Below are 18,520 nucleotides of genomic sequence, written 5' to 3'. Positions count from 1 at the left end.
AAGCTTTGGGAATTTAACATTTAGTAATCTCTGATATTAACATCTTCATTAAAATCAACATATACGAAGTCAAAGAGAAAAGAAGTTGAAGAATCAGTGGATGGTCAACGAGGGAGAATAAAAAGCAATCACTTTACCTACATCATCACAAACTTTTTTCCAAATTTAATATTTTTTCATATTTTTTACTTTTTATTGACTTTAAATCCCTTGTATTAATGCTATAAGTCTAACCAACTGATAGGATACTGATTTCAATGAAACAGATTTTTAGGTCTCTGTTTTTGCTCACTCCAATAAAGTTATGTTCTAGTTACTTACTCTGTCTCCAGGTTTAAGTAGTGGTTCATTCTTACTAGTCAGTTTATTAAGTAGAGTATAAGCTAGTTTTAAACTCCGACTCCAAAGTTTGCCTAAAATAAAACAAAAATACTAAGCAATGTAAAATTTAAGAAACTAATAATTAACATTTTAATGTAGCGATCATAATACCCTATAATGTACCATCACTCTATTACTAGAAGTTCAGTAGTTTCCAAATGATAACCATTTTGCACAATGCTGTAATGAACATCATAGTTTTCTCTTAAAAACAACTTATAGATTTATTTTTCGTAACACGTAAATAAAACAGGATTTTATTATAGAAAATTTGGAATATAGAAAAGCCAGCAGAAAGAAGTCAGCAATCTTTCTGTTACGTAGGTATATACATATATATACACATACATATGCACACACACACATATACATGTGTGTAATTTTAAAGAAATGGGATCATATTTCACCCTGCTTTTTTCAATAAACACTGCATTGTGAATGCATTTTCACATCATTAAATATGTCTCAATTACATCCCTTATAAGAGTGGCATACAATTCATTTAACTGTTAGAACAATTCATGAAGCGGTTACATCTTCATTTCCACTTTTCACTCAAGAGAAGACAGTCAGGGAGATGTTAAGTAACCTGCCCCGACCCACTGACTGCTACAGAGGTGCATCCTGGTACAAATCCCAGGATCCAGCCCTTAGCCCTGTCTGAGGTCCTGCCCACCAGATTTTCCCTCCTGGCAGGTGGTCTCTTTGTACAGTGCCCAGGCCTGGTGAATGCTCAACAAGCGAGAGCTGCAATGAGAAGGATGGGAGAAGAGGCAAAGGAAAAGTGAAGAGGATTGAAGGTATCTGGGGAGGCAGACAGAGGCAGTAGTGATAATGGGGTAGGAAGATAGAAAAACCTGAGTCCACCCTCAACACCCAAAGCAGTCCTAACGTTTACCCTATGCAGTGTACCAAAGAAGTCATAATTTAGCCCCTCTCAAATTCCTGTGGCACACTCACATGCAGTTTGAGGAGCCATGCCCTCCAAACAAATGCTCAAATTTCATTGTAAGTAACATTAAACTCAGCTGCAACTTTGTGAAATAAGTGAACTGTGAGACCTGAGAAATAAATGAGAAAAAATATTCAACTCAAAACATCATGGCTGGACCCACAACTAAAAATATACAACTATGTGCTGGGGGGATTTCGGGAGAAAAAAGTAGAGAAAAAGAAGAAGACTGGCAACAGTTGTTAGCTCAGGTGCCAATTTTAAAAAACAAACACAAAAACAAAAAAAAAATCATTGTCTTTGCCTATATAAAAAGGTCAATTCAAGATGTTAATGAGCATAATAGATTCCCAAACTGAATCCAGCTATATATAAAAAGAATAATGCACCATGACCAAGTTAGTTTTATCTCAAGAATGCAAGAGGTTTTACAGAAAATCCACATAATTTGTCATATTAACAGAATAAAGGTGAAAAAAAGTAAAATAATTTAACAATCATTCAGGATTTTAAATGATTTAAAAAACTCCTCCTTAATTCGGAATGAAAGGGAACTTCCTTCCTGTGATAAACGCCATCCTTAAAAATCCTATAGGAGATATCATCATTAGTGGTCAGATGCTAAAAGCTTCTTTCTGAAATCAGATGAAGTCAAGTAATTTGCCTTTTTACTGAAAGTCTCAGCCAAAGCAATAACGGTGCAGGGGGGAGAGGGAGGTAAAACAATTGGAAACAGATAAGGCTGTCATTATTTGCAGATTACATGACTGTGTACATTATGAACCTTTTATAATTGAAACTAGCAAGGCTGCCAGATATAAAACAATATACAAACACCAGTTGATTTCTATATAACCAGCAAAAACAGTAAGTAAAAAATTTTCATGATACTACTTACAGTACAATTAAAATAAACATGCCAAATACCTAAGAATAAGTGTTCCCCAAAATATGCAAAGTCTCCTAACAGAAAATTATAAAATATTATTGAGATAAAGTGAAAAGGATTTGAATGAAGGGAGGGATACATTATATCCATGCCCTGGAAGACTCAATAATGCAAAGGTGTTAATTCTCAAACTGTTCAAAGCAATGATAATCTCAATCTCAACAGGTATGTCTGTAGTACTTGACAAGCTGATTCTAAAACTGACCCTGAAAGATACAGGGCAAGAACAGTCAAGACACTCTTGAAGAAGGAAACAAGATGGCAAGACTTCCTCTACACATGTCAAGACTTACTATAAAGCTACTGTAATTAAGAGAGTGTGATATTGGCATAAAGATAGAATACAAATAAATGGTATAAAACACAGAACCCCAGAAAGACCCACTCACGTGTGGACAACTCTATTTATGGCCCAGGCAGCACTGCAGAAAAATGGTGGCACTGTGAGAGGAAGAATGGGACAGCTATTGTCCCATGGGACCCAGCCCCATACCATACACAAAAGCTCATTTCCATGGATGGTAGGTCTAAATGTGGATGCCAAAATGACAGTGCTTTCCCAACATAACAGAACTGCTTCACACTCTCGGCCTAGGCAAAGAGTCCTTAAAGAGAACATGCAAAGAACAAGCCATCAAAGAAAAGAAGGTGAAGTTGGACAGAGCTCTGCTCACCAAGCTGCCATTCAGGAGAGAATGGGCCAAGGCACACAGGAGGAGACACTTGTAGCACGTGTCACTGAGGGACTGGGATCCAGAGCACACAAAAAATTTCCACAAACAACCTTATATTAAAAAATGTGCAAAAGATTCAATAGTGCTTAACAAAAGAGAAAACCCAAGTGACTGAAAAAACAGGAAAAGATCTCAACCTACTTAGTCATCAGGAAAATGCCAATTAACTCCACAATGAAATACCACCATATTATCACCAGATTAGTTAAAATATGCCTGACAATGACAGGGAGCAGGTGGGACTCACACACTGATGGGTAAGTGTAAACTGGAAAAGTTTGTCATTATCTGATAAATGTGAAGATACTCATAATCCCAGACCTAGCACTTCCACTCCTAAGTATGTACCCTACAAAAACGCATGCTACTGTACCAGGTAGCACACACCAGAATGTTCTTAACAGCATTGTATGTAACAGCCAAAGTGAAAATGACCCAAATGTCGATCAACAGTACAATGGATATGTAAATTCTGATATATTCATTCCTCAACTGAAGTGAATGAGCTACAACTATAGACAATAACATGGATGGATCTTAAAAGCATAATGGTAAGAGACTGCTTCCAAGTAGGAGAGGGTACTGGTGGTAGACCAGCACTCCTGCCTAAAATGATTTTAAAAACTGGAAACAATGCAGAAAACATCTGTGGGAGGCAGCAAAGGCAACTAGAAGAGTTAAGACTCCAGAGGAAAAACCATGTGGAGGGGAGCTGTCTTCCGTAGCTGCTTTTACAAAAGCTGGGGCGGTGTAGGCTTCTGGTGCCCAGGGGAGACTGAGCATCTATCCCGCTGCCTCTGCCCGCAGAGCCCTGTTGCTGGGGCACGGAGGAAGCAGAGCTTCCTGCAGAGACTGGGGGCCCCGAGAGCATAGCCAGCTTCCTCCTGGCAAATCTGCTGAATCCTGGGACTGCGTGTAGCAGGACACTAAAAACTCACGTAGAAAACCTCTGAAAAGAAAGGTGGAGTCCTTAAATAGCCACATGAGATAAAAGCCATGGTTGGAGAGCCCCAGAGGAAAAGGACACACAGAATATCCCTGGCACAGCAAGGTGTCTGGGGGCCAGTCGGGGAGAAGAGGTGGGCTGAACTGGCCTTCTCCAGACTGTAGTGGCCAGCCACTACATCTGCCTAGGGGAAGGAGGAAGGATGTCTCTTGAGGAAGATGACATCATCTGGAGCCTCTATAATTTTTTTATACACAATGATCAACACTCAATCAAGAAGGTACTAGGCATCCCAAAAGATAAGTTCCCCAGACCAAAACCAAGAGAAAGCAAAGACAAGAGCAACAGACCCAGAGGTGACTGGACAAAGTGACAGAGACTTTCAGTTACCGCAAGGAATGTATGTGTCCAACAGAGGAAAAGATGGAGAAGATGCATGGGATGATAAAGAATATTCCCAGAGAACTAGTATAGGAATTAGAATAAAGAAATGAAAATTCTCAACTAAAAAGACAATACAGGCATACCTCGTTTTATTGTGATTCACTTTATTGTGCTTTGCAGATGCTGCATTTTTTGAAGACCCTCTACCAGCAACAAAGATAATAACTCACTGAAGGCTCACATGATGGTTAGCATTTTTTAGCAGCAGTTTTTTGTGGTTTTTTTTGTGTGTGTGTGTGAGGAAGAGTGGCTCTGAGCTAACATCTGTTGCCAATCTTCCCCTTTTTGATTGAGGAAGATTGTCACTGAGCTAACATCTGTGCCCATCTTTCTCTATTTTATGAGGGATGCCACCAGAGCACGGCCTGATGAGTGGTGCTAGGTCCATATCCAGGATCCAAACCTGCGAATCCTGGGCTGCCAAAGCAGAGCACGCAAGCTTAACCAGAACACCAGGCTGGCTCCAACAAAGTATTTTCTAATTAAGGTATGTACATTGTGGATTTTTTTTTAAGATATACTGCTATTGCACACTTAATAGACTACAGTATAGCATACACATAACTTTTATATACACTGGGAAACCTAAAAATTCATGTGACTTGCTTTATTGTGACACTCGCTTTATTGCGATACTTGCTTTATTGCAGTGGTCTGGAACCAAACTCACAATATCTCCAAGGTATGCCTGTATCTAAAAATAGGAACTCATTAGCAGTTTTACATTAGACTAGAAATTTCAGAAGAATGAATGAAAGAATTTGAATAAAGGAAAATAGAAAGTCTCTAAACTGAAGTATACATAAAAAAGAATGTCAGATATAAAAAAGAACATTAAAGGCATGTGGGACTCAAGAAAGGTTTAATATAAGTCTAATCAGAGTCTCAGAAGGAGAGGAAAGAGAAAATGGGGGATAAGCAATATATTAAGAGATTATGGCTACACTTTTTCCAAAACTGATGAAAGATACCATTCCATAGACTCAGGAAGCCCTGTGGACTCCAAGAAGGAAAATTTAAAAGGATATCACACTTAAATATATCACAGTAAGAGATCCAAGCCCAAGAAAGAGAAAGTTTTAAAAAGCAGTCAGAGGGAAAAAAGACACATTATCATCAAAAAAGAAACAAGTGTTTGGTATCTTACTTCTGGAAAGATAGTAATAATGTCTTTAGAGTGCTCAAAGAAGATAAATGACCACCGTCAAACACAGTCTTTGAAAATGAAGATGAAATAACTTGTTGTCAGACAAATACTGAGAGACTTCCTCACCAGCAACATATAGTAAAATGAATACACAGGGAGTTCTGCTGGCAAAAAGGAGAGGTTACAGTGGGAGACATGGGATGACAGGAAGGAATAAATAGCAAAGGAAAGAATAGTTACAACCACTGACCTAAAAAACAACAACAGTAATATCTTACGGGGCATAAATGAATATACATTTAAAATGCAAGGAGAATGCAAAAGGAGAGAAGGGTGTCACAGGTTGGGTTCTTCAGGAAGTGGACACCGAGACAGAGTTAGGCATGAAAAAGCACTCCTGGGGAGTAAAACTTGTGAAGAGAAACAATGAGATGGGTGGGAGATGCTGTCAGACTGCAACGCAGCTGGGATGAAGCCTCTGCAATCCCAGGGGGCACTGGAGCCGACTGCTCACAAGGAAGGCCGTGCTGAGCAGAAACACAGGCCCTGGCCACCACCTTGCTCGGTCATTAGTCGGGACTGCCCTGGTTATGGCATAACCTAGATCTGAAAGCCGAATTCAACAGGTGCAGGCCGTCAGCAAACCACACTCCTCACAAATAAGCCATGAGTTCCTTTCTAAAGAAGTACAGACCAGTCTCTAATGAACACAGATACAAAGATCCTAACCAACATATTGAAAAATCAAATCCAGACATTTATTAAAAAGATAATGTATCATAGCAAGTGAAATTTACTCTAGGAATGCAAGGGCTGCTTAACATTTGAAAATTAATCAATACAATTCATCAAACTAATGGAGGAGGGGAAAGAAATCATACGATCATCTTGACAGAGCAGAAAAAGCACTGGATAAAATCCAATGCCAAACCATGATGAAAAACTTAGCGTACTAGGACTAGAAGGGAACTCCCTTAATCTGACAAAGAATTTCTACCATAAAACAAGCAAAAAACTACAGCAAACATCCTACTCATGACCAAAAGCTTTCCACCTATGATGGAGAAGGAGACAAGAATGCCCACAAGTCAACATTGTCCTGGAAGGTCTAGCTCATGCAGCGAGGCAAGCAAAAGAAATAAAAGGTGTAAGAATTAAAAAGGCCAAAACAATACCGTCATTTGTTCACAGATGACATGACTCTGTACACAGGATCTCCAAAAGATACATGACAAATTACTAATAAAGAAAAAAGAATAAATTTAACAAGATTACTAGATACAAAGTCACAACAGAAGTACAAAAGTCTTGAGAATCTTTCATTAGATTTATTCCTATTACAATGGAATGAGTGAAAAATTTTTTTCTATTCATTTGTAGATGGACTTTAAGATAAGCTTTTAGAAGAAGATCTTTGTGATCTTAGGTTTGGCAAAGACTTCCTAAACAGGACAAAAAAGCAGTACAATAAAGGGAAAAAAATAGATAAATTAGACCACATTAGGTTAAGACTTCTCATTTATCTAAAGCCACAATTAAAAGTGCTAAAAGGAAGTCTAAAGAGTGGAAGAAAATATTTGCGAAACATGTCTCTGACAAAAGATGTGTATCTGAAACATAGAAGTAAGAAAACATTAGCAACTGAATCAAAAAATGAGCCAAAATTTTGGATAGTTCATAAAAGAGGATATTCAAATAGCTAAAAAGCATATGAAAAGCATCATTAGCAATCAGGGAAATGCAGACTAGTACGATAACTTGACACCTTGACACACCTATAAGAAAGGCTAATATGAAATAAACGACATTAGCAAGTGTTGGAGAGGGTGGGGAGCAACTGGAACTCTTCACACACTGCTGGTGGGAGTGAAGGTTGCAGCAGCCACTTGGAAAACTGTTTGGCAGTGTGTCCCAAAGCTGAGCAGTGCTACTTCTACGTTTATACCCAGCACAAACGCCTATATACATTCACCAATAGACTCACATGAGCATGTTCATAACAGCACTATACACAATAGCCCCAAAGTGGAAACAAGCCAAATGTCCATCTACCATAGAGTGCATAAGTAAGTTTTGGCATTTTCATGCAATAAAAAAAATCCATCAATAAGAATAAACTAACTATAACTTCACACAACATCATGGATAAGTCTCAAAAACAATGCTGAGCAAAAGAAAACAGACACAGATACCTTTCATATAATCCATTTACATTAAACTTAAGAGACAGGTAAAGCCAGAGGTGCTAGCAGTCAGCATGACAGGTCACCTCTGTGTGCGGTAGGATGTGAGTGCTGGAAGGGACACAAGGGCCTAGGGATCTGGAAATGCTTCTGAGCTGGGTGCTGGTTACAGGAATGTTTTTGCTCTGTGACAATGCATCAAGCTATATGCTTATCATTTGTGTTACATAAAAACATAATATGCAACCAAAAAGAGCCAAACACAAAAAATACATACCGTATGATTCCATTCATACAAAGTTCAAAATTAGACAAAGCTAAACTCCATTTTTCAGGAATGCATATATAGATGTGAACACTCAAAACCAAAGCAGTAGCCAGTCACCATTGGTCACTCAGTGGTCCCCTCTGGTGGGAGAAAGGGGCAGTGGTCCAGGAGGGAGACCTGGAGTGAGGCAATGTTCTATTTATCTGACAGCTGCGTCAGTTTCTCAGGAATTTGTTCTATCATGTTCATCAAGCTGTATGTCTGTGCTGTATGACACATGTAATATTTTACACTCAACCAGAGCCCAACTGCCTTCTGTTGACACTTGCCATAGGTGAGGGTGTAGACGGCCTTCCCAGTTGTGTCCAAGGCAGTCAGACAGGGGGCTTTGGGCTGCGTTGTACCCCACCGCTGCAAGGCAGCTAGCAGCGACGGCGGCCAGGGAGTCCCCAGGGCCAGAGGTTCCCCTTTCAGCACTACCATCTGGCTTCCCTCAGGCTTTGGTTGATTTGGATCTGGTTGCTGAACTATAAGCAAAATCGGAATTTAAAAATCAACATTTCATAGTACTATGCACATATTCTCTTTTTAAGCATTGATATTTTATAATTTTATTTTTAAAAAAGTACCAGTTATAAAAAGGTTACAATAATTTGTTTAGATTTCCTTCTCATTCTAATAGTCACAGACCGATTGCCCAAAGGACGGATGGAGATTCATCATGGATGGAGTCATGGATAATGACGGATCCTGGTTACTGTGACTCCATACAACAATCCCCAGAACAATGGCAGTGATAGCCAGGCTTTCACGGGGTTACAGCCGACTCTGATGACACCTGAGAAGCAGACACTAGTCTCACTTGTACAGGACGAAAGTGAGTAGTTTGGGCATTCAAAACAACGATCACCATGTTGAAAGAAAAAAATAAAATACAGTCAGTTATATTTCCAGTGCATATGTAAGCCAAATTTGCCCAAGTTTAAGAAAGACTACCCTAAAAAGACTACCCATTGAACTCTGAATTTGAAAGCTGTTATCTGATTATAACAGTCGTGTCTAATCCTTATGTACGGAGGAGACACCTGGAGCTGGTCTGTGGGGCGGCGACTGTGCAGAAGAGCAGCCAGCAGCTGAGGGGTGGGCTGGCCATGTGCCCCCAAGTCTCTAACAACACATTCATACACTTCAATCTCATATTAGGCTTTATTTCTGTTCCCTTTCTACAGGTTTACACTTCTTTCCATTTCTTGGTAATTTTCTTTTTAAAAATAAATAAAAGGAGGCACAGAGAAACATTAAGTCTCTTAACTGTGAGCAATGAATTTTCTACCTGCTCAAACAAAGCTAGCAGTCAAGTGTGATGCTGAATTCACCATCATAGACAGTGACCACAGCATCTGGGAACAGAGAGAATATCACTTTACTGTGTCATAACATCATAGCAATAACCCACATATGATGAACATTAACCTATGTCTCCAGACATAACAGCCACCCGGGTCACACAAGCTCAAGAGCCAAAGTCAGCAATCTCACCTTCCAACAACTCCTCAAAATCATCCACAAAGAACTCCTTCAGTGGAGGGCGCTTTGGCCTCTTCAGGGTGTTTAGAAGCTGCTGGATTTTGGAGGACACTCTGCTGTTCACAGGGACACCTGTCATAGGAAGAAGAGCACTGAGGCTAGGACACACCAAACCCTCTGGAGAACATGACCTGGAAATGAGGTCCAGGGACCAACCACATGAACACTTCGGAACTTACAAATCCCACCAAGAGCTGGCCCCATCAAATAGCCACTTTGCAATTTATTAATTCATTTAACAAATATTTACTGAATGCCTTCCAGGAACTAGGACTTGTTCTAAGTTAACAGTTTTCAAAGTGGTCCAGGGACCACTGGGGGTGGCCTGAGACCCTTTCAGGGAGTTCATGAGGTCAAAACTACTTCCATAGTCATATCAGGATGTCATTTGCCCTTCTCACTCTCCTCCTCCCACAAGCACACAGTGGAGAATCCCAGAGGCCTCAGCACGTGATATTACAACAGACCGAATGGAGACGAGACATAAGAACCCAGATGCTTTTATTATGCCAGTCATGGGAGAGATTGGCAAAAAATAAGCTCATTTTTCTCATAAATTTTTGTTGTTTTAGAAATTTTTTCATAAATAAGTGGTATATATGTTAAGACATAATGAGTTTATTATTTTTAAATGAACTAATAAATTTTTTTAAGTCATTAGTTTTCATTTCTAATATGGTAAATATCAAGAGGTATAACCCACATAAACAAAGCTGTTTGATGTCCTCAAAAATTATTAAGAAATGCTGTTCTGGGAGCTGTAAGGTCAGCAAAAAGACAGATAAGAGTCTGCCCTCAACCAGCTCACCATTTCCTGGGTGAAAATCAGCAAAAATATGTACACATGCAAATAAACAAAAACACTTGACATGGTTGATGAGTGCTCTAAGGAAAACAGACGTGGGAAGACGACCAAGAGCACGCATGGAAGAGGAGTTAAGGAAGGCCCCCTGAGCCCCAGATACCCCCTCTTGAGGGTGGAGACAGCTAGCTGATCCACCATCCAACTGCAAGTGTGGCAGCCAACACCACAATGTACTATAGCATTTTCCTTCCTCTGATATTGGAACCAGCCTAGAATCAAGAACTGTATTCACTTGTCACAACTCTATAGTCTACTTTAATCTGGAACATTTCCTAGTCCTTTACGACACTGATTTCTTTTTGAAAGACTACAGTTCTTTCTTTTTACTAACTAGAACATACCTCCTTTTGAGTTTGCTCAAGGTTTTCTCATGGTTTAATTCAGGTGCTGCATTCCTGGCTGAAATACTACCTAAATCTCATGTCCAGATGTATGGTCGTCCACCTGCTCTCATGGAGACGGTTTTCATCACCCAGAGTGCTGTCTGGGTTCTCCACTACATCGTTACTGTTTTTTCTTATGCAATGAATAAGCAATGTGTGAGGAGAAACTTTAAGACCACATGAATATCCTGATCCTCACATAACTTTCTTCCTGCATTTAACAGACACTGGATCATTCTTTCCAGAAGAAATTTTTACTGCAATGGTTGCAAAATTATTTCCCAACTTTAGCTCTCTATTTACATTTACTAGTTGGCACCCAGCATTCTGTCTGTCATCTATCTATCTATCTATCTATCTATCTATCTGTCAATCAATCAATCAACCATCAGGAAGGACTCATGGATTGCTATTTTCGCAATTGTTATAAATCAGTACAGTTCTTAACTATTTTGATGCATAAAACTGTTCTGTTTTTAGCCAGTAGGATCCCATGCAAATTGATTTGTGACATGCCCCCAACAGTTTTTTGAGCACTGCCTTATGTTCTGTCATAAGATACTTTAGAGTCATTTTATGCTACCCTGCTCCAGGCCTGGAATCAGTCATTTTTCCAAGGAGCCCTCGTTCTTCTGAGAGTGGGAAACATTAAAAACCAACATCTGGTCACTCGTGTGCTTGGTGCTACTGCAGTGTCTTTGCTTCTCTTTGTACACAGAGTTAAAAAAGAATACTATGTATAGAGACATGTATGTATTCATGGACATACACACCTACACATACAATATACATGTGTGCACAGACAAGCATAAACATATACATTTATATCTTGGAAATCGTGAGTCCACACCAATACCTCCAACTCCAGTCTTCCCCACAGGGTTCTTTCTTGCCTTGTCCCATTCACACCTGGATGTCCCTTCTTCCACAGTTAGAACTCTGGCTCCCAACAACATCCACACCTTTGCTCAACACTATAATGTATATAAAGTAATTTCCAAATTTCTTCACCAATACCACTACAGAACACAAACCTGCTAACCAGAGTTCAGGGTTTGTTTGCTGCCCTTGACACTCAACCCCATCCAAGACTGAGGTGCATGGTCAAATATCATGTTCACAACTTACCTATATCAGCTCTTGCTATCACTCCCTTAAGTGTGGCTATGGTACTTCTTGGAAATACCATTGAGTTTATGTCCGCTTGCTTTCAATTTTATGGGCTTTTTCCCTTCTTCCCATCCTCTAAGTTTATGTTTTGAATATGTATAATATTAACAAACTTTTAAAAAGTCAAAACTATACAAAAAGATGAAGAACTATCACTCCCTCCTGAACTCCTTCTACCCACCCTACCCCACCTCCAGGGGTGGCCTTCACTGTGTTCTGGTTTATCCTTCCAGTGTTTCCTTCTACAAAGACCAGCAGATATGTCACAGTTTACTTTCCTTTGCTTCTCACACAAAAAGTGGGGAACTATAATGTTCTTTTACTCTTTGTTTTCTCACTTACCAATAGCTTCTGGAAAATTACCTCATTCCAGGTCATAAAGATCATTCCCATTATTTTTAACAGCTGCATAGTACTCCACAATGTGAACGTACTAGGTTTATTCAACCAATTTGTGAGGCTTGGATAGCTAGGTAGTTTCCAATATTTTGCAATTATAAACAGCACGACAGTGAACAACCTCGTGCACACGTATTTCCTTATTTTTGGAGGTGTGTGTTCAGGGTAAATTCCTACATTGGCATTGCTGGGTCCAAATGTAAGTCCATATATAAATTTTACCAATTTCCCTTCCAAAGAAGTTAAACTATTTTACATTCCCACCAATAACGTGTATTTCTCTAATTAATAAAAAGGCTAAACATCATGTTTAAGACTTATTTTTATATCTATTTTTGTGAAACTGTTTCTTTACATTTTTTGCCCATTTTCCTATACTAGGAGTTGGCAAACGTTTCTTAAAGGGCTAGATAGTAAATATTCTGGGCAGCGGGACAGTCTCTGTCACAACTACCCTACTCTGCCATTGTGGTATGAAAGTAGCACAGATGATACGGGAAGGGCAGGCACGGCAATGTTCCAAGAAAACTTTATTTGCAAATGCAGGATACTGGTCCATAAGCCTTAGTTCGTTGATCCCTGATCCATATGATTTTGCGTATTTTCCCCTTGATTTTTTTTTTTTTTTTAAAGATTTTATTTTTTCCTTTTTCTCCCCAAAGCCCCCCGGTACATAGTTGTGTATTCTTCCTTGTGGGTTCCTCTAGTTGTGGCATGTGGGACGCTGCCTCAGCGTGGTCTGACGAGCAGTGCCATGTCCGCGCCCAGGATTCGAACCGACGAAACTCTGGGCCGCCTGCAGCAGAGCGCGCGAACTTAACCACTCGGCCACGGGGCCAGCCCCTCCCCTTGATTTTTAAAAGTCCTTTTCAGGGGCCAACCCTGTGGCGCAGCAGTTAATTTCGCACGTCCTGCTTAGGTAGCCCGGGATTCGCCGGTTCAGATCCTGGGTGCGGACCTACGCATCACTTGTCAAGCCATGCTGTGGTAGGCGTCCCACACATAAAGTAGAGGAAGATGGGCACAGATGTTAGCTCAGGGCCAGTCTTCCTCATCAAAAAGAGGAGGATAGGTGGCAGATGTTAGCTCAGGGTTAATCTTCCTAAAAAAAAAAGTCCTTTTTGAATTAGAACTATTAGACCTTTATCTATCATCACATATTTTCTCCTAGTTTGTCAATTTTTCTTTTGACTTTATGAAATTATTTTGACATGTAAAGGATGGTTTTTAGTTTCATGCAGTCAAATTCATGTATCTTTACTTTTATTGCATGTAGATTTTTAATTAAATTTAGAAAGCTTTTACTTATAACCAGGTTAAAGAGAAATTCACCAATTTTTTCCCTTTATTCTTCATTTCTTACATTTAGATATCCGAATCTTTTGAAGTTTTTCCTTTTCAGTGGTGTGGGGAAAGGATCTAATTTTAACTTTTCCCAAAAAGCTTTCCAGTAGTCCCAATAACATTTCTTAAAAAGACCACCTTTGCCACACTGAGGTCGTAAAATACTATTTGAAGGCACACACCAATGAGGCAAAGATGCATATTGTAAATCCTAGAGCAGCCACAAAAAAAATAAAAGTGGAGATAAAATAGAATATAAACCAAAAGAAGACAGGAAAGGGGTGAATTTAACAGATAGGTGAAATAGAGAAAATGTAGCAGGATCATGGATGTAAACCCAACCAAACCACCACTTACATCGACTATAAATGACCCAAACACTCCAATGAAAAGGCAATGATTGTCTGCCTAAAGAAAAAAGCAAGAATGAATAAAATACTAAACACGAGAGGTGCTGGCCAGGTGGCATAGTGCTTAAGTTCAGTGCTCTATGCTTCAGTGGCCTGGGTTCGCATGTTTGGATCCTGGGCGCAGACCTACATACCACTCGTCAGTCATGCAGTGGTGGCATCACCCATATAAAAAGCAGAGGAAGATGGGCACAGATATTAGCTCAGGACGAATCTTCCTCAGAAAAAAATACAAACAGAAAACTAAATATGAGAAATATTTAATTTCAAAGACACAGGTAGGGTAAAAGTAAAAGGATAAAAAAATTTACTATGTAAACACTCCATAAAATAGCTGAAGGCAATATCAAGCAAAAGAGATTTCGGAACTATAGCCAAGGAAAATTTTATAAAGACAAAGGAGCCAATTCACTAAGACATAACAATTTTAAATATGTATGCACCTAATAACAGAACTTCAAAATAAATGAAACAAAAAACTGACAGATCTAACAAACAAACAGACAAAGCTACAATTATAGTTGGAAATTCAATATCCCTCTCTCAACAAGTTATAGAACAAGTATACAGAAAGTCAATAAGGATAGAGAAGAGTCAAAAAAATGTTATCAACCAACTATATATAACTATCATTTACAGAAAAATCTACCCAACAACATTATTTCTGATTAGAACACTCATCAAAATAGACAAAGCGCTGGGCCGTTAAAAAGTTTCAATATATGGGGCTGGCCCCGTGGCCGAGTGGTTAAGTTCGCGCGCTCTGCTGCAGGCGCCCAAGATTTCGTTGGTTCGAATCCTGGGCGCGGACATGGCACTGCTCATCAAACCACGCTGAGGCAGCGTCCCATATGCCACAACTAGAAGGACCCACGACGAAGAATACACAACTATGTACTGGGGGGCTTTGGGGAGAAAAAGGAAAAAAATAAAATCTTTAAAAAAAAAAAAAAGTTTCAATATATGCAGCAGGAGTTAAATTATATATATAAGGGAAATACATCTGAAATATTTGGAAATCTGTTGAAATTAAGCAACACTGTTCTAAATAAATCATGCATCAAATTTTGAAAGCATGAGGGAAATTAGAAAATATCTCGAATTGAATATTAAAAAAGTCAACATACCAAAATATGTGGGATGCTAAAACAGCACTTAGAAGAATATTTATAGCTTTAAATACTTATATTAGGAAGCAAGAAAAAGGTCTAAACGCAGTGAGTTTAGACCAAAGATTCATTTAGAAACTGGAAAAAGTTTCCAGAAACTGGAAAAAGAGAAAGTAAACCCAAAAGTAAGGAGAAGGAAGGAAGTAATAAATATGAGTAGAAATAAACACAATAGGAAAAACATAAACAATAGATAAAATCAATTAAACCAAAACTTGTTCTTTGAAAGATAAGATAAATAAAATTCAATTAACTCTCTAGCTAGAATGAAAAGAGAGACTACACTAATAACTAATATCAGGAATAAAAGAGGGGACAGCACCACTGATCCCACATATATCAGAGGATAATAAGGGAACATCATGAACAACTTTATGCCCATAAATTGGAGACCATAGATGAAATGAACAAGTTCCTTCAAAGACACAAAACTGACTCAAGAATAGAAAAATAAGTTTTTTTTGATTAGAAAACAGAAGAGGAAAGAACACTTCTCAATTCATTTTGAGACAAGCACTATCCTGATACCAAAACCAAACAGATATTACAAGAGAAGAAAACTACAGACCAGTATGTACCTCAAACACAGGCACAAAATCCTTTACAAAAAAATATTAGCAAATCAAATCCACAATACATAAAAAAGATAATGCATCATAACCAAGTGGGGTTTATCCTGAGAATACAACTTTGGTTTAACATTCAAAAATCAATCAATGAAATTTGCTATACTAACAAACTACAGAAGAAAAACCACATGATGAGTTTAATAGATCAAAAAAATCATTTAACAAAATTCACAATAAAAATTTTCAGGAAATTAGGACAAAAAGGGAACTTCCTCAACCTGATAAAGGGCATCTATGAAAAACCCACAGCTAACATCACAATTAAAAAAGGGAAAATGGATGCTTTCTCCCTACAATTGGAAAGAAGGCAAGTTATCTTCACTCTTGATATTTCTAATTGACATCACTGGAACTCCTAGATACTACAGTAAAGCCAGAAAAATAAGTGTTTCTACAGGTAAACAATTTGGAAAGAAAAGTAAAACTGTATTCATAGACAATATGATCATGCATGTAGAAAATCTTAAGGAATCTACCCAAAAAGTTACTAGAACCAATATAAAATTAATATACAAAAATCAACTGTATTTCTATAGACTAGCAAAAAACAATTGGAAAAAATTTTAAATACCACTTAAAATAGCATCAAAATATAACATATTTTGGGATAATTTTAACAAAATATATATAATACCAGCACACTGCAAGCTACAGAACAGTGGTGAAAAAGTTTTTTATAAGAGCTAAATAAATGGAGAGATATATCGTATTTGTCAATTGAAATATACAATATCATTAAGACGTCAATTCTCTCCAAATTGATTTAGAGAGTCAATGAAATACCAATCAAAATCTGGCAGGAATTTTGTTAGAAACTAACAACTGATTTTAAAATATGTATTTAAATGCAAAGGAGCTACAAAGCCTCTGCAAAAATAAAGCCAAAGCAACTTTTTAAATGAAAAGCAGAGGTGAATACAAACTACATGATTTCAAGATTATAAAACCACAGTAATCATGACAGTACAGCATTGGTGTAAGGATGGACAAAGAGCAACGGAATAGCATACAGAGCCCAGAAGTTGACTCCTCTCATATATGGTCTACTGATTTTCATGAAAGACGCCAAAGAAACTCAGTGGAGAAAGAATGGTCTTTACAATAAATGATGCTGGAACAACTACATGTCTATATACAAAAAAGTGAACTTTGATTCATACCGCACACTGATGCTAAAATTAACTCAAGTCAATCATACACCTAAACATAAAACACTTTAGAACTACAAAATTCTAGGAGAAAATCTTTATGAATTTGGGTTAGGAAAGTATATCTTAGCTATGACATAAAAGTACGATCCATAAAAGAAAAAATTGGTAAACTGGACTTCTTCAAAATTAAAAACTTTTCTTCTTTGAAAGACACTGTTAAGAGAATGACAACACAAGCCACAGACTGGGAGAAAATACAAATTATAAACCTGATAAAGAACTTGTATCCAGAATATATACAGAACTCTCAAACTATTTAACAAGAAAGCAAACAACACATTAAAAAAATAAGCAAAAGGCGGGACCAAGATGGTGGAGTGACCGGTCTTCTTTGTCTCTCCCCCTTCAAATCTACAACTAATTCGACATTCACCAGTTAACAAAGGATATCCAGATAGCATCTCAAGACGTCTGAGAGACGCATGCTGTTATACATTGGAAGGCGGACAGACTTCCCCCCGGGAGGAAGTGGAAATAGGTGAAAACTCTCCAACCCCCGAGCCCCAGACAGCCTAGTACCTGCAAGAGGCTCTCTTCCAGCAGACTCCCCCACAGCATCACCACGCACCAAGGGTGGGAGTGTGCACTCACCGGCGGAGCGACAGTGGAAACAGGTGACAACAGCCCTACCTAAGCCCCCTGCGATTACAATTAAGCCCAGGGGGAAATTCCAGGGTCCCGCACCCACCAGCAGGAAAAGCCTCTGCTCACCATTAGCGGGGGGGCCCCTCCCAGCATACGGAACACCGGGAGACTCCCAGGGAGCGGATTCCCTGGCAGGGCACCAGCCTGCCAGCCGCTGCCGGGCCCACGGTCTCTGGCTGTGCATGGGACGGTGCAGGAGGTGCCTAGACTTCCCGTGGACGGGCTTGGGGACTGGGTGGAGCTCCAATGCCCGGCTCCACGGCCCAGGGGGAAACCCCAGGGTCCCGCACCCACTGGCAGGGAAGGCCACTGCTTGCCACTAGCAGGGAGGCGCCGCCCAGCAATCAGAACAAAGGGAAGCTCCCAGGGAGTGGATTCCCCGGCAGGGCACCAGCCTGCCAGGGGCTGCCGGGCCCACGGTCTCCGGCTGTGCACGGACAGTGCAGGAGGTGCCCAGACTTCCCGTGGATGTGCTTGGGGACTGGGTGGAGCTCCAGCGCCCAGCTCCGCGGCCCAGGGGGAAACTCCAGGGTCCCGCACGCAGCGGCAGGGAAGGCCTCTGCTCACCAGTAGCAGGGAGGCCCCTCCCAGCATTCAGAACACCAGGAAGCTCCCAAAGAGCAGAATTCCCCACAAGGCAGTGGCCTGCCAGCCACCGCCAGGCCCACGGACTCTGGCCGTGTCCCAGACAAGGCAAGGGGCTC

At 39.6% G+C, this 18,520-nt stretch overlaps 1 protein-coding gene across 37 annotated transcripts in view; it reads right to left on the bottom strand.

The window, feature by feature from the left end:
• Positions 1-18,520, bottom strand: part of DIP2A (disco interacting protein 2 homolog A) — a 130,545-nt gene that overhangs the window by 53,011 nt on the left and 59,014 nt on the right. For 33 of the 37 annotated variants that reach the window (XR_011533984.1, XR_011533983.1, XR_011533982.1 and 30 more), the window contains 3 exons: positions 9,544-9,663; positions 8,334-8,531; positions 322-413 (listed from right to left, as the gene is read on the bottom strand). Coding sequence is in view for 34 of the 37 variants with exons in the window: in XM_070597736.1 (XP_070453837.1) it covers positions 322-413; positions 8,334-8,531; positions 9,544-9,663 (410 nt within the window). In the remaining 3 variants the exon portion in view is untranslated. The remainder of the gene's footprint in view (positions 1-321; positions 414-8,333; positions 8,532-9,543; positions 9,664-18,520) is intronic. The other 4 variants (XM_070597752.1, XM_070597753.1, XM_070597760.1 and 1 more) reach the window with 1 other exon arrangement.

The sequence above is a fragment of the Equus przewalskii genome, chromosome 27 (assembly GCF_037783145.1).
Source record: "Equus przewalskii isolate Varuska chromosome 27, EquPr2, whole genome shotgun sequence".
NCBI lineage: Eukaryota > Metazoa > Chordata > Mammalia > Perissodactyla > Equidae > Equus > Equus przewalskii.
Note: the sequence above shows the minus strand (reverse complement) of the source record. Positions and strands in the feature narration are given on the sequence as shown.